Source organism: Natrix helvetica, assembly GCF_964273705.1.
Source record: "Natrix helvetica genome assembly, chromosome: 4".
NCBI lineage: Eukaryota > Metazoa > Chordata > Lepidosauria > Squamata > Natricidae > Natrix > Natrix helvetica.
In genome coordinates this window covers 156,987,800-157,004,662 of record NC_138550.1, presented here as the reverse complement: position 1 = coordinate 157,004,662, position 16,863 = coordinate 156,987,800, and the positions used below count along the sequence as shown (strand labels likewise).

The window sequence follows — 16,863 nt, the reverse complement described above, 5'->3', positions numbered from 1 at the left end:
AAAAGAATTTCCCAGAACCTTCCTGCTCTGCCTTGATTGCAATGAGTAATTTTCGGCTGACAAATAACCCAAGGCTTGTAGACTTTCAAGAAGACCGGAAGCTCAAATAGCAACAGGCTCAACCACAACCCATCACCAGGCTGAAATCATTTCACTAAACTATGTGTTTTCTTCCCACTGTAATTGCAGGAACTGGGCATGTCTAGTTTAATGAAAAGAAATATTAGGGGAGACATGATAGCAGTGTCCCAATATCTCCAGGGTTGCCACAAAGAAGAGGGAGTCAAGCTATTCCCCAAAGCACCTGAGGGTAGAACAAGAAGCTACCCACCTAATGGGTGGAAACTAATCAAGGAGAGAAGCAACTTAGAACCGAGGAGAAATTTCCTGGCAGTTAGAACAATCAATCAGTGGAACAACTTGCCTCCAGAAATTGTGAATGCCCCAACACTGGAAGTCTTTAAGAAGATGTTGGATAGCCATTGGTCTGAAATGGTATAGGGTTTCCTGCCTAGGCAGGGGGTTGGACTAGAAGCCTCCAAGGTCCCTCCCAACTCTGCTATTGTATTGTATTGTATTGTATTAATTTCTTTCCTCTCCAACTCATGGCCGAAGATGATTCTTTGAGAGGATCTGGAGCTGAAGAACTGGATTAGTTGAAGAACTGCTTTAAAGCAGGTGGTGTCAAACTCGATTTCATTAAGGGCCGTGTCAGGGTTGTGTTTGACCTCGGGGGAGGGGGGCATGGCCAGGGGGCTTGGCTAGCTTGACAACACTCATGTTGGGGGTGCCTATAGTGGCCCGAGCACTCTGCCAGCGAAAACAGAGCCATGTTTTCGTTGGCAGAGGGTTGCAGGAGGCCATCACAGCCGAAAACGCAGCTCCGTTTTTGCTGGCAGAGACGCTGCATACCGGTTCTTTGCTGTTTCCAGAGCGGGCCTGAAGGTCAGATCTAAGTACCCTGCAGGCCGGATCCAGCCCCCGGGCCTTGAGTTTGACACCCCTTGCTTTAAAGAAGATGCAAAGCAAAGGGGCAACAACAGTAACTAATGTTGCTATTGGAAATTATTTGTGTGGCTGGGCGGAGATAAGAACACGTGAAATGCTATTCTATGGTATAGGTAATCCTCGGTTTACAACAATTCATTTAGTGACCGTTGAAAGTTACAACAGCACTGAAAATTGTGAGTTATGACTGTTTTTCACAGTTATGACCTCTCCAGCATCCCCATGATCATGTGATCAAAATTGCGTGGCAACTGGCTCATATTTATGACCGTTGCTGTGTCCCAAGATCATGTGATCCCCTAGTACAATCTTCTGACAAGCAAGGTCAGAAGCCAGTGGGGAAGCCAGATTCGCTAAACAACTGGGTTACTAACTTACCAACTGCAGTGATTCACTCGACAACAGTGTCAAGAAAGGTCGTAAAATGGGGCAAAACTCACTTCACAAATGTCTCACTCAACAAAGGAAATGTTGGATTCAGTTATGGTTGTTTAAGTCGAGGATTATTATTATAACCACAAGCATCCCAATATTGCTTCGTGTTTAATGGGGCCACTTACCTTCAAAATGCACCCTACAAAATGAGAGGGGACTTTCACTTTGCTGGAGATGAGATTTTTTCGAAACTTGGAAAACAGACCATCCGCAACCACCGTTAAAGGTGCGTGGAGTTCCTGCAATACAAAAGAAATCAACTAAATCATCAACGTTGACTTAAAGTTATGGCAATGGACTCCAAAACAAAAACAAAATTGACAGGAAGCAAGCCCTGCTCCTTTTCAATAGGCAAACGATAAGGATCATCGCAAAGCACAACCTGTCCCAGGTAGTCCCCAACTTTAACTGTAAATGAGCACAGAGTCATAGGTCATGCAAGGTATTAAGAGGATCACCATGTGACCGTACCTGATTTTATGACTTTTTTTTGCAAGGGTCATTAAGTGAATCTCTACAGCTGTTAAGCAAATCCATTGTCCGCAATGGGTCAACAGCCATGAATGTGGGCCAGTTGCTGAATGCCCAAAATGCAGTCACATGACTGCGAGGGGGGGCAGCTGTCAATTTCAAACCTGGAACGTAATTAACCTGGGGAAGTCCATTGTAACATTGAATGGTTGCTAAGCAACTGGCCATAAGTTGAGGACTACTTGTATCTTATTGGTTTGAACAGACTACCCTGAAATGCATGGCAGTATGTGAGCCAGGAATGAGTTAATAATTTTTGAAGGTTTCATTCTACACTGAATTCTTCTTGTTAAGTAAATAAGCTCCCTATTAGGAGAGCGAGTGTGCAGAGAAGCGTAATGAGAGTGGTATGGAAGAACACGCACAAACCAGCATACAGGGACACCGAACAGTATAAAAATATAGTAGTTTACTATGTGGAAATATAGAGGTATTCAGAGTTCAATTTACAGTCCAAGTCATACACGGTTCAGTCAGTCAGTTATCCATGTTCTCAGTTAAGGAATGATCCTTCGAACAGTCCAGTATCAAATAATTAGTTTAGCACACAAAACAGCTAACAGTAGCAAATACACAGTAACTCACGATACATCCACCAATCAGCATCTAACAAACAGAGAGCTTATAGTCATTCAGGCTCCCTCTTATGGCTGCTTGAGGTAACAGCAGCCAATCACATTACAGCAGTACTTAAAGCTACAGTACTACCATCCTGGTTTATATATTGCTAACCCAACTGTTAGCTTACATTCCTAACACTTCTCACCTGCAAGTTTTTCACAAATCTTTATATTCCTCAACCTACACCTTGCACACATCCTGACATCCACATTAAGTGCTTTAAAAACAATGATTCCACTCAGAGGGGGGTTGCTCATGGTTCGGCCGAACCGGTAGTGGATGCGGCGGGAGGCTCCGCCCACCTGTCCAGACGCTTCTGTGAATGTGCAGAAGCATCGCGAGAGAGAGAGAGTGTGTGTGTGCACGAGCAAATCGGTAGTAAAACTGGTAGAAACCAACCACTGATTCCACTGGAAGGTATATACCACATAGACTAATTCAAAATATGATTTGTATCCCTATTATTTTATTAAGCGGACGTTTTGGGCTCAGCCCATCAAATAATGGTAGACGTTTTGGGCTCAGCCCATCAAAACTTCGGAAACGGATGAATTTGACTTTGTTGGCATGTCTCATACAAACACGAAAACAAAACAGAAACAATTCTTTATCTTCTCCCCAGCTAGGCCGCCCTGAATAGTGGTAGTCGGCCACAGTGCCAAAGCTGGGACTCACGTAGAGTCTGAGGCCTTGACCAGCTCTACTACCATGGTTGCCATGCAAAATGGCCTCCTCTTGCTGCATCTCAAAGTGCTTCGGATCGCACAAGGCTTACGTCTTGAAGTGGCTTCAGAGAATGCTCTTTTGCCGTCTCTGCACCGTCCAAAAACTGCACAAAATCCCATTCATGTGCCATTTTCAGAGGGTCTGTAAGCTCCTTGAGAGCACAGCCCTCTCACACAACTTCAGAGGCTGCACAAGACCATGCCTCATTCTCACATGGCCTCCACAGCTTCTAAAAATCATGCTCAAAACCATGCTCAATCGTGCTCGTGGGATCTGCCTTCCAGAATAGTTATTGTTGGCTGCTGGTGCATGCTGGCGTCACCCAAAAGGTTGTGGCGTGTCTCCTTTGACATGCATGTTATAGTTTCACCATCACTGTAATAAGCTATCTGATTAAGAATTGTTTAAAATTGATATAGTATCCTAGGACACTGGAATAACCAGAATTGCTGGAAAATCTCACCTTTGTATCACCAGTTTCTTTATCTTTGTATACGATTCCAGCTACACATTCCTCTTCTTCAAGCAATTGTACCACTGTCCCCTCAATAAATTTTGCACTGGAAAAAAGCAGATTTTTTTAAAAATGCATACGTGGTATACATTTTATTGTGTTGGAACTGAAATGGGCACCTCTGTTTGGAAATGTTGCAAGTTGGAAAGTATTTCTTTTCTCTTTCCTTTTTAGTTTATCCTAAAGATTAAACCTTCTTGAAACAGACAAAATAATCTAGTCTGGTTGCCAGGTTAGTATAATGGCTAAGTTGCTAGACTAGGAACAGGGAAATCTAGTTGACTATGAACCGCAAAAATTCATTCCTTCTCTCTCTGTAACCCTCTTTTTCTACGTGTGTGATTTTTATTTTCGTATAAAGTACTTCATAATTAATAAACCATGCACTTATATTCAATCTTAGACAAAACAGTTGTTATATGGCAAACTGGACTTCTGAAGTTGAAAAGAAAAGGAAGAGGATGTTAAAATGTCAACCGCGAAAGAAAATAGTTTAAGGAAAATCTGAGGAAAGGGAGAGTAACTATATGCTGTCTGGTTGGTATGTTCTAGGAACCATTCTAGACCAGAGGGAGGGGCAATTAATTTTCCCAAGAGGCCAATGAGAAACTGGAAGAGTTGTCGAGGGCTGCGTTTACCCTGCCCCCATTACTGCTGATGCCCCGCCCCCTGCACTCACACACACACACCCCGATGCTACACCAATTCCCGCTACCAATCTGCTCTGGTGCCTCGACCCCACCAATGTCTCACCTCCACCGCTGCTGCCAGCCACACTCAGATTGCCCAGAGGTCAAATGTGGCCTGTGGGCCATAAAATGCCCATGTCTGATCTAAACAGAGCTTCTTCGAGATCATGTGTCCTAAGCCTGGACTTTCAGGTCTTCCAATAGTGCGCAAAGCATGCCATTCTTCTCTAGGCGGTATTTCTAAATCTTGGCAATTTGAAGATGTGTGGACTTCAGTTCCCAGAATTCCCTACCCAGCTGGTTGGGGAATTTGGGAATTGAAATCCACAAATCTTAAAATGGCCAACTTTGAGAATCACTGCACTAATCTGACAGCCTCTGCTGACCTCTATCTTAAGATGTTTCTGTAAATCACTTTTTCTTTCTACCATATTTAACAAGGTTATCTTTCGAGATATTAGGGAGGCTACTTGCAGGTTCAACTTTGATTTAGAGTGCCTGGAACAGTTAACGTATTTTTCGGAGTGTAAGATACACCAGAGTATAAGACGCAACAAGATTTTGAAGAGGCAAATTAAAAAAACAAAGTTTTTGCACTCTGCAGACTTCCTGAAAACGGGCCCATTTTTTTCCCAAAAAAGGGCATGAATAGCCTTTAGGAGGCTTGTAGAGTGCTCCTAGGGGGTGCCCCCCCCCCCAAAATGAGCAAAAAACAGGCTGTTTTTTGCACATTTCTGCTCTCCCCAGCTCCCAGGAGCACTCTATAAGCCTCCTAAAGGCTATGCACGGCCATTTTGGTGAAGGGGACAGGGTTTCGGGAGGCAAAAAATGCTGTATTGAGTATATAAAGTGCACCCAGATTTTCAGCCTCTTTTTTGAGGGAAAAAGGTGCGTCTCATACTCTGAAAAGGTATGTCACTGCAGGAATCCACTACAGTTGGGAGGGCAGTCGCATGAACCCAGGAAAAGACACAACTGCTTTAAGGGGCTTCTGACAGAGGCAATGCACAAATTCAATTGTATTCCGAATCCTATCCCTCTCTTCAAATCCAATCCATTTTCTGGATAGCTTACGTATGTCAAACAAGACATAAGGATTTATTTTACTTTCAATTTAGACAATTTATTCTTTGTTTTCAGGTTGTCAGTATGCCAAAAATGGCAAATTAGGCTTCAACAGGAGTAACCTGTTTTGTCACACTGGTGACTCAAACGGCAAAAAAAAAAAGGGGGGGGGGGTTATGGATTAACTTCTAGGACAGTGATGGCGAACATTTTCATTACCGAGTGCCCAAATTGGAGCACATGTGCATGCGCATGCATGCATGCACACAATGGAGCACCAGAAACCTGAACCCAAGCTGGCCAGCATGCGCATGCCGGGTTTTTGGCTGTTTTGGGCTGTTTTCTGGGCCATTCTCCAGGCTGAAAAACAGCCCAGAAATGGCCTAAAAACGGTCTGGAAAAACAGCCTGTTTTTTGAACCAGAAGAGCAGCTGGTGCGCATGACCACAGAGAGGTGGTGGCTCTGCATGCCACCTCTGGCACACGTGTCATAGGTTCACTATCACGGTTCTAGGAGTTTCATTGACAGAACATATAAAAACCAATCCAACTGATGTTGAAAATGCTTCTCCTGGTTACCGTATTTTTCGGAGTATAAGACGCACCAAGGTTTTGAAGAGGCAAATTTTAAAAAAAAAGTTTTTGCAGTCTGCAAACCTCCCAAAAATGGCCCGTTTTTCTCAAAAATGGGCTTTTTTTTTCACAAAAAGGGCATGAATAGCTTTTAGGAAGCTTGTAGAGTGCTCCTGGGGTGTGAGGGTAAAAATGAGCAAAAAATGCCCTGCTTTTTGCAAAAACGGGCTCGTTTTTTGTCAAGAAAAGGTCATGGATAGCCTTTAGAAGGCTTATAGAGTGCTCCTGGGGACTGGGGGGAGGGGAATTGAGCAAAAACGGCACGTTTTTTGCTCATTTCTTCCCTCCCCAGCTCCCAGGAGCTCTTGAAAGCCTCCTAAAAGCTATGCATGGCCATTTTGGTGAAGGGGGCAGGATTTCAGGAGGCCAAAAATGCTGTATTCAGTGTATAAGAAACACCCAGATTTTCAGCCTCTTTTTTTTTGAGGGAAAAAGGTGCGTCTTACACTCCAAAAAATACGGTAACCCCCAAACTATTCTCAAATGCAACGAATGAAAGAAAAGCACATTTAAAATGAAAAAAGAGATGGAGGCATCTAAAGAAGACCCTGTTAGGCATGTATCCTAACCTACTTGTGCTGTCATTTTAGATCATTATACTTACTTGGGTTCTGAGTTGGCCGCCCTTCGGAGACCCATGATGAAACGTCCATGATGAAAGGCTTTCCCGTTCTGCACTCTGTGTTCTGCTGTGCAAGGGTAAGGGATCTCAACCTCTGACTTGTTTTCAAGGTTATGAACGATGTAGCCATTTATGGTATGAGCATCTATACCTTCCACAGCCTCTGCAAAATAAGTGAATAGAGAAAGGAAGAAGATTTAGGAGGAGCGAGCTATCTTAGAAACACGTATCTGCAGCGTACTTTTAAAATAGACAGCTGTTTAAAGTTACAACCGCCAAAACAGCTTAGGGAGGCATTTACGCGAGCGAGATTCGAACAGCTGGACACAATGGTCAGATAGGGGGGGTTCCATCCTGTACCCTACAATGGGCGTCTCTGCATTTGCAGAGCGGCAGAGGTAGAAGACCTGCCTCACATTCTATTGGATTGTTGCCTATATAAGAGGGTGACAGACAGGTACCTTGGTCGATATACTAAACGAATGACACATTGGGATCCCCATATCAAAACAACATACCTTTATGCACATACAGATAGTCCTACAACCTACAACCATAATTGAGCCTAGAATTATGGCCATAACTCATGCTGGTTATTAAGTGGGTCATCACATCACCATGCCTGATTTTTGGTCTTTATCGCCCACCAATGGTCATTTTCTGGTTGCTGTTTTTTAAAGTCGTAATGTGCTGTCACATGACTGCAAGACACTGCAAATGGCCATAAATGTGGATCATAACTCTGAATGATCACTAAGCAACCAATCGTAAGTCTATCTATACCTGATTGAGTATGAAGGTACTTCCCTATTGTCCCTCTACTGACTCCATTTCAAATCATTGCACTTAACTTTCCTTCAGGGTAATAGGTGAAAGAGTCAAATGTGCAGTTCCTCTTGGACTGTTTTGGAAAATTCCTCTAACGCTTGTACAGCCAAAGACCACTTAAACTATGTCACTGGTACCCTGGGAGTAAGACAATATCATGGGGAAATAGCTTAGAAAAGATGCCAGGGAATGTTTACCTAGATATTTATATGTACAGGTAGTCCTCAACTTACAACCCCAATTGAGCCCAACATTTCTGTTGTTAAGTAAGACCTGTGAAAGATTGTGCATCGTGATGATCCTTATCATTGGCGTATTGAAAAGGAGCAGGCCTTGCATCCTGTCGATTTTGTTTTTGTTTTGGAGTCCATTGTCATAACTTTAAACCAACGTTGATGATTTAGTCCCTGTTTAGTTGATTTCTTTTGTATTGCAGGAACTCCACGCACTTAATGGTGGTTACGGATCAGGGGTGGCTTTCAGCTGGTATGCACCAGTACGGGCCTACTGGTTGGTGAAATTTAGTGTGCTTCCTAGTACCTGTTCTTCTGGAGGCCCAGTACTGGAACGCTCCCTCCCCTGGCTTCAGTGCTACTCTGGGCTCCTGAAAAGCCTCTCTCTGCCCCTTCATCCTCTTTCACAAGCAGCTTGAAAACGGAGCTCTTCTCAAAGAGAAGGAAGTGGGGGGTGGGGGGGAAATCCCATGCTGGATTGGGCTTCAGCACTGCTCTGGCTCCTGAAAAGCCTCCCTCTGCCCCCTTCCTCCTCTTTCACAAGCAGCTTGAAAACGGAGCTCTTCTCAAAGAGAAGGAAGGAAGGGAACTTACGACCACAATTGAGCCCAAAATTTTGGTTGCTAAGAAAGAGTGTTAAGTGGGTTTCACCATATTTTCCAAGCTGGCCATGCCCACCCGGTCACACGACCACCAAGCCACTCACGCCCGGTCACATGACCGCCAAGCCACTCCCACAAAACAGGCCACACCTACAGAATAGGTTTTACAAATTTTGAAACCCACCACTGTTGCGGATGGTCTGTTTTCCAAGTTTCGAAAAAATCTCATCTCCAGCAAAGTGAAAGTCCCCTCTCATTTTGTAGGATGCATTTTGAAGGTAAGTGGTCCCCATCACACAGGAAGCAATATTATCATCCAATTGGGATGCTCGTGGTTATAATTACAGTCCTCGAGTTAAACAACCGTAACTGAATCCAACATTTCCGTTGTTGAGTGAGACATTTGTGAAGTGAGTTTTGCCCCATTTTACGACCTTTCTTGCCGCACTTGTTAAGTGAATCACTTATTTGATAAGTTAGTAACGCGGTTAAGTGAACCCGTCTTTCTTGTTGACTTTGCTTGTGAGAAGGTCACCAAAGGGGAATCACATGACTTTGGGACACCGCAACCGCCATGAATAGGAACCAGTTGCCAAGCATCTGAATTTTGATCACATGATCATAGGGGTGCTGATTGTGAAAAACGGTCATAAGTCACTTTTTTCAGTGCCGTTGCAACGTCGAACGATCACTTAATGAAGTGTTCTAAGTCACGGACTACCAGTAACTGGTCCAAATGAGGGAGGAAAAGCATGAATAAACTGAGAGTGGGATAAAGAAGAATAAAACCATTTGTTCAGGTTCATAACCACGCATTTTGCTTCCCTACATTAAAGGCAATATCCACATTCAATCCAATGTTCTTCTCTTCTAGCTATAAAATTTTCCTGCCAAGCAGGTTTCTCTATCTTGGTTTTCCATCTTTTGATTTTTCTCTTTTTTCCAATGTTAATTCTGAGCCATTAATTCAAGGCAAGTTAGGCTGTATAATTGTTTGTTCTTCACAGGATAATGGACACAGAGGAGGGGTCTTATTAGTGTTATTAGTTTTCTGGCTTTTGTAATACAACAGTCCTCAGCTTACAACAGTTCATTTAGTGACTGCGAAACCAATTTCGTTGTATACGTGATGTACAATGACAATAAAGGATATACCCATGATGGCGAACCTATGGCACACATGACATAGGTGGCACGTGGAGCCATATTCGGTAGCATGCCAGCTGTCAGCTCCATGCGCGCGCTGGCCAGCTGATTTTTCGCCCTTCCGGAGGTCCAGGGGAAGCTGTTTTCACCCTCCCCAGGCTTCAGGAAGGCCTCTGGAGGCTGGGGAGGGCAAAAAACAGCCCCAACAGGCCAAACAGGAAGTTTGCTCCCAAATTTCTGGTTGACCCATTGGGCCGTTTTTCACCCTCCCCAGCCTCCGGAGGCTTTCCTGAAGATTGGGGAGGGCAAAAAACGGCCCCAACGGCCCAACCGGAAGTTTGGGAATGATCCGTTTCCAGCTTCCGGAGAGCCCCCGGGGGGGGGGGGGGGCAGGGGAAGCCATTTTCACACACCCCAGGCTTCAGGAAAGGCTCTGGAGCTCGGGAAAGGGTCGTGCACACATGCACGGAGAGTCACGCGCACATGCACAGGTGGGCGGGGAGGATTGAGTGGGCATGCGCCCGTACGCGATAGCAAGCACACACGCAATTTTGGCACATCACATCGTAAAAAAATGGTTCGCCATCACTGGGCTATACTATAAAGTGACAACACACTGAAAAATGGGCTTATGACCGTTTTTCACACATGCGACCATGGCAGCACTCCTGAGGTCACATAGCCAAAATTCAGACATTTGGCAACTGACGGTTGCAGTATGCTGGGGTCATGCGATCAACTTTTGCAACCTTCTGACAAGCAAAATCAATGGGGAAGCCGGATTGACTTAACAATCATGGTACTAACTTAACCACTGCAGGGATTCAGTTGTGACAAGAAAAGTTGAAATATGGGGCAAAACTCACTTAATCAATGTCTCACTTAGCAACAGAAATGTTGGGCTCAATTGTGGTCATAAGGCAAGGACTACCTGTAATTACAAGAATACAAGGTAGAGATGGAACAGCTGACAACCAGGCTGTTGAGTGAGTTTCAAAAACGGAAGACAGAAGGTGTTTTTAGCAAAGGTAATTTAGTACCTTGAAGGCCCAGATCTTTTAGCGTGTTATAACCTCCTGGCTGTAAGAGTTCCCCAACAATCCTATCAGGTTCCTTGAGGTCCCGCTCAACGATCGTCACTTTCCTTCCATCCCGGGCCAGCACCGTGGCCAGAGCAGAGCCAAGTACCCCAGCCCCCACAATGATGACTTCTGGATCAGGTTGAGCAGCGGCTGTCGAAGCTGAATCAGTCTCTGTTCTACTGTCAGGTGAAGAAATGACTCCTCTTGTACCCTAAGTCAGAGAGAAGACAAATCAAAGGCATTTAGGCTGGTACAATAAACATACAATAGGCACATTTAGTGACACCCAATAGGCGTGCAGGTTAGGACACTGGGCTGACAATTAACAGGCTCCTCTTGACCGAGGCTTCCCAAGAGCATGAAGCAAACTCCTTGTCTCGACAAAAACTTCCTTTTGTTAATTTACTGTGATTCTTCTCATTCACATCCAGCAAAGTCTTTCAAGGGAGGATTTACAGTCACAGACCTTATCTGGCTTGGACAGCTGCCAGGCCGATATCTGCAAAACCTGGTAAGGAGTCTCGGAGAGTCACGAACCAATTAAGCGAACTAATTGTCTCCTGCAAACTCCACTCCCCTTTCGCTCCTCTTTTATTTCCTCTGAGAGGGGCCATTCATCGTCCACCTGTGGCCTTACTCCCAAGTTGACCCCTGTTCCGGCAACCCTGTGCATGCGCACACTGGGAACAGGCTCCAGCTGTTCGTCTTCCTCACTGTTGTCTGACTCTGAAGGCAGCTGATAACTGGAATTTGGTCCTGGCCCCATCTCTGCTTCCAACATAGAGCCCTCTTCAGAGCTTTTCCCAGACTCCAGGACTGACCCATGTTCCTCCCCAACCTCCTCAGTCAGAATCTGCTGCCAACTTGGCTGGCCGCTGGCGGGCCAGAACACCTGGTTGCTGCCATGGGACAGGGTGACATCCTATCTCAAGGTCCACTTCCTGCCAACCCAGCGGTTCGAAAACAGGTGACTGTGAGTAAATCGATGGGTACCACTATGCCGGACAACTTAATGAGATCATAAAAGGAGCCCCCAACTGGGTATCCTGCAGGCAACCATTCAATCCTTTCACAATCCAGAAACACTTTGGTACTCCCAATACATTGTAGTAGTATAGCAGAGGTGGTATTCAGCAGGTTCTGACCAGTTCTGGAGAACTGGTAGTGGGAATGTTGAGTAGTCAGAGAACCGGTAAATACCACCTTTGACTGGCCCCGCCCCCATCTATTCTCTGCCTCCTGAGTCCCAGCTGATCTGGAGGGAATGGGATTTTGCAGTATCCTTCCCCTGCCACGCCCACCAAGCTATCCCACACCACCAAGCCACACCTACAGAACCTGTAGTAAAAGTTTTGAATCTCACCACTGTAGTATAGGTAGTCCTGAACTTACAATCGTTTGTTTAGTGACCGTTCAAAGTTACAATGTCACTGAAAAAAGTGATCTATGACCGTTTTTCACACTTGCGACCATTATATAGGACAGCGATGGCGAACCTTTTTTGGCTCGCGTGCCATAAGTGGGGGGAGCGCGGGGGGGGTCGTGTGCGGGCGTGCCGCACCCATAATGCAACGCGCCCCCCAGTGCGCATGCGCGCACAACGCGCCCATTTTTGCATGCTTTTTTCGCCCTCCCCAGGCTCCAGAGGCTTTATAGGAGCCTGGGGAGGGCGAAAAAAGCCTCCTCCGACCCCCCGGAGGCCCTCCGGAGGCTTCAGGGACTGTCCAGAGGCTTCCCTGAAGCCTTCGGAGCGCTTAAAACCACCCTCCGAGCAAACCGGGAGTGATGACGGGTCTCCCCATCTCCCCAGCGGCACCTGCCCCGCCGCCACCCCCTCCCCACTGCCGGTTGCTGAAAGGCGGAGAGCTCATGGAGGCAACGCCCGGGAAGCAGCCCCCCTGTCCTACGGCGTCGCAGCCTCCCCACCCCCGGGCGACGGAGCCCCAGAGCTTCAGGCTCCCGGCCTCCCGGAGGAAGGGGGGCAAAGGGGGCTTCTTGGCCAGCGCAGCCCAAGCGGGCAAAGAAGAAGGGAAGCCCGGGGACGCAGCCACCCCCTCCCCATTTAGCGGAGCCAGCGGGCGGCCCCCGTCCGGGAGGCAGGACAGCCCCACGCGCCCCTCCCGCAGCTCCTGCCTTTCCCCACGGGGCCCTGGCCCCCCGTGATCCCTGCCTCCAAGGCCCGGGAGATGCGCTGGCGGATCAGGCGGAAAGTTTGTCCCGTCCCCGGCAAAGTTGCCTCCCCCGCCCCCCGAGACCCGGCCCAACCTTGCATGCTGGGGAGGCGGCCGGAGCCCACGTGGAAGAGCAGCGTAAGGTGTGGAGGCGCCCCCGAGCGCCTGTCCTCCCCCCCCCCAGTCGCCTCTCGCCCAGGCGGCTCCCAGCCAGGAAAAGTTTGCCGGGCGTTGTGTGGCGCCTCCCGCCCTGCCTGCCTCCCCCGCCCCGCCCCCCCGCGCTTACCTCCTCCACCTCCGCCGCCGCCTCTGGAGCAGCTGTGCCTGCTGCGGTTGGGAGGCGGCGGCGCATCGCCTTTCCGCGCTTGCTCCGCGCCGGCCGGGGAATCTCTTTCTGCCTCTCCGGGGCCGCCGCCTCTGCAGCCGCCACCGCCGCCCGCTTCCTTCGGAACGCTTAAAATGACGCTCCGAGCAACCCGGAAGTCACTTCCGGTTTGCTCGGAGGGTGGTTTTAAGCGTTCCGAAGGCTTCAGGGACGGTCCCTGAAGCCTCCGGGGGGCGGGGGAGGCTCTTTTCGCCCTCCCCAGGCTCCTATAAAGCCTCTGGAGCCTGGGGAAGGGGAAAAAATGGCTTTTAGAAAGGTGAACTCAGCTGGCCAGCGCGCGCATGCGCACTGGCCAGCTGACAGGGCAGAGCCTCGCGTGCCCTGACAAATGGCTCCGCGTGCCACTTGTGGCACGCGTGCCATAGGTTCGCCATCACGGATATAGGACCCCCATCATCACATCATCAAAATTCAGACACTTGGCAACTGCTTATATTTATGATTGTTGCAATGTTCTGGGGTCATATGATCATCTTTTGTGACTGTCTGACAAGCAAAGTCGATGAGGAAACCAGATCACTTAACAACCGTGTCATTAATTTAACAACTACAATGATTCACTTAAGAACTAAGAAAGGTCATACATTGGGGCAAAATTCATTTAACAAATGTCCTCAGCAACATACATTTTGGGGCTCAATTGTAGTTGTAAATTGAGGACTATCTGTAGTCAGACTCAGTTTAAAGCAATTGAAATTCTGTGTCACACTTAACAACTGTGTATGAGGGGTATTTTGGACATAACACACAATATCTACCCCACAACCTAAGGGCTTATGTACCTGCATCAGATTAAGAAAAGAGGAAAGTATCTAAAGGCAGCATATGTGGGACCACATCACTGCACATATAAGGCCACTTTTGACATTTGGGTGCCAAGAAATGGAATGAAATATGAAAAAAACAGGAAGAAGTCTCCGATTTTGAACACTCACAATTCAAGGGTCAGGAATTTGATTTTTCAGAACACCGGTACAACAGCATAGTAAAATTCTTAGCAATTTCCCCCCTGTTTTCTGGCCTCTTCATGTTTAGAAATTCTGCCCTTAGGTGAGTAGATTGTTTCAGATAATTCCAAATGCTATTTTGTCAGATATTTCTGTTTCAAAGTCTAGGTAAACTGGTTACATCAGAGTTCTAACATATTACTGGGCATATCTTGCAGATATTTCTTCCTACGAGACTCTATTTCCTCAAATAATTGCAGAGTTACATAAATAGTCCTTTGGGCTATTCCCATGCAAATAAGCAATGGTAGGCAGAGTGATGAAAAGGAATAAGCAACAGTAAATCAAAGTAAGATAATAAAGATAATAAAAGGAGCTACAGCTGAAACTGGTTTATATCGCCATTTACTAAGCCTCTACTTTTTATCTTGCAAACCACTTTTGCTTTCATCAAAGCCATAAGCACCATCGTACACTGCCTCTTGTTTATCTTTCCCTAAGCCTCACCTCTCTCACGGATCTTTGTTTCACTCTGTTGTTCATCATCTGTTTACAGCTTGCAAACTCTCGCTCCATTTTGTTGTCCCCATGCAACTATCTTGCATTAATTTTCAAATCTGCATTTCTTATGCAACACACAACCTATCAGATGGCTGTAAATCATTCAGATTGTCAGTCAACAACATGGCTTCATATACATAGCAGAGTTCATGCGTATACATGTTTCCAATCAGCACAGTTCCAACACCATAAGAATTCCTTAAACTTCAACGCATAAATATATTAAATGCCAAGGGAACATCATACTTCCTTCTTTTCCTCCCATTTGCTAAGTGTTTCCTTCACTTTCAAGCACACTTCACTTCCATGATATAAACACTTATGACACCCAGCAATCAAATTCAAGCTTCTTTGCGTTATCCTACGTTTTCTAAATCAATATTTCCTAAACATTTCGCTCTCAGGACCGTCCCATTTTTAAAAAATTACAGAGGACTCTTAAAAGAGCTTTTGTTTTTATGGGTTATATTTATCAAAATTTACTGTATTAAAATGAAAATTGAAGCATTCACTGAGTATTGTTCTTTATTGAATCTTGTAAAAGCGACAATATTAAACCCATTAGATATTATCACAAATATTTTTCGTGAAAAACCCTGGTGGCCGCAGATATGCAGGCCATCAAAAGGACAGAGATTGGGGGAGAAATAAGGCAGGTGAGGAAATTCAAGACCATATCTTTTTTCTTTCTTTCCTTGTCTTCGTTAATTCATGCTCATTATTTTAAATATTATTATATACATTCCAAGTTACAAACTTTATTCCATATAAAAGGTAAAGGTTCCCCTCGCACATATGTGTTAGTTGTTCCCAACTCTAGGAGGTGGTGCACATCTCCGTTTCTAAGCCGAAGAGCCAGCGCTGTCCGAAGACATCTCCTTGGTCATGTGGCCGGCATGAGTAAATGCCAAAGGTGCACGGAATGCTGTTAACTTCCCATCAAAGGTGTTTTCTATTTTTCTACTTGCATTTTTACATGCTTTCAAACTACTAGGTTGGCAGAAGCTGGGACAGGTAACGGGAGCTCACTCCATTACGCGACGCTAAGGATTCAAACTGCCGACCTTTCTGACCGACAAGCTCAGCATCTTAGCCTCTGAGCCACCGCTTCCAAATGGTCATCTACAAATGAGCCCATGGATTTTAACCTCCATTCTTCATCATGGTTTAGTGAAAGGCTTCCAAACTTGACATGACTTACGATGGCAATTCCATCATTAAGCAATGCAGTCATAAAGAGCAACCACACACCCCTTAGCAATGGCAATCCTTGCAGTTCGAGTTGCCACATTAACCAAATCCCACAGTCATTAGATGAGGCAGTTTCCTGCCAGCTTCTCACAACCAAAGTCAGTGGAGAAACCAGCAGGAAACTGTAAATTCCAGGCCCACAGAAAAGTAAATGGCTGCTTCTGTGTTGACGTGAGGGCTGTGGGAGAAGGTTGCTGAGGGCACAAGGGGGTGCGCATGAGAACTCAGATCGGGGAGGGTAAGCAGGAGTGCAAGGAACGAATGGGAAGGGAGTGTGGAAATATGCAAGTGGCTGGGGTGGTTCAAACACAGAGAGACTGGGGAAATGAGGTGTGGATGGGAAAGGTTTACCCAAACTTTGCTGCCGGCTTCCCCACTGACTTTCTGGGGAAGCCGGCAGGAAGTTTGCAAATGGTGATCACCTGATCATGGGGCAGCACAACCAACTGTAAGGGTGAATCTCTTGCTAAACACCAAGATGGCAATCATATGACCACAGGAATGCTGGGACAGCCAGAACTCCATGAATCAGTTTAACGCCCAGTTGTTCAGTGCCATTGTAACTTTGAACAGTTGGCTGAATGAATGGTTGTAGATCAAGGACTGCTTGTATAACTTTTTACTAAGATTGTTAAAGAGCAAAGTAGATTACCAGGTTTAAACATATCAATGCAGCATTCCCTGCTCATGGTAAGAGCAGAGCCCTGATCAGTCTGACACATCTGGTTAGTGTAACACCTATATAAGCAAAGTCATTTACATTAAAATACTCACATTATGCTATGTAAGACAGAACCTCTTGCCCACTCACCA

At 46.1% G+C, this 16,863-nt stretch overlaps 1 protein-coding gene across 2 annotated transcripts in view; it reads right to left on the bottom strand.

The window, feature by feature from the left end:
- Nucleotides 1-16,863, bottom strand: part of SQLE (squalene epoxidase) — a 30,928-nt gene that overhangs the window by 9,199 nt on the left and 4,866 nt on the right. Inside the window, exons 1-5 of one of the 2 annotated variants that reach the window (XM_081950593.1) lie at nucleotides 14,746-15,040; nucleotides 10,694-10,946; nucleotides 6,827-7,007; nucleotides 3,785-3,881; nucleotides 1,569-1,682 (exon numbers count right to left, since the gene is read on the bottom strand). In XM_081950593.1, coding sequence (XP_081806719.1) covers nucleotides 1,569-1,682; nucleotides 3,785-3,881; nucleotides 6,827-7,007; nucleotides 10,694-10,946; nucleotides 14,746-14,814 — 714 coding nt within the window. In that variant the 5' untranslated portion in view covers nucleotides 14,815-15,040. Of the gene's footprint in view, nucleotides 1-1,568; nucleotides 1,683-3,784; nucleotides 3,882-6,826; nucleotides 7,008-10,693; nucleotides 10,947-14,745; nucleotides 15,041-16,863 lie in introns of those variants that run through there. The other variant, XM_081950592.1, reaches the window with a different exon arrangement.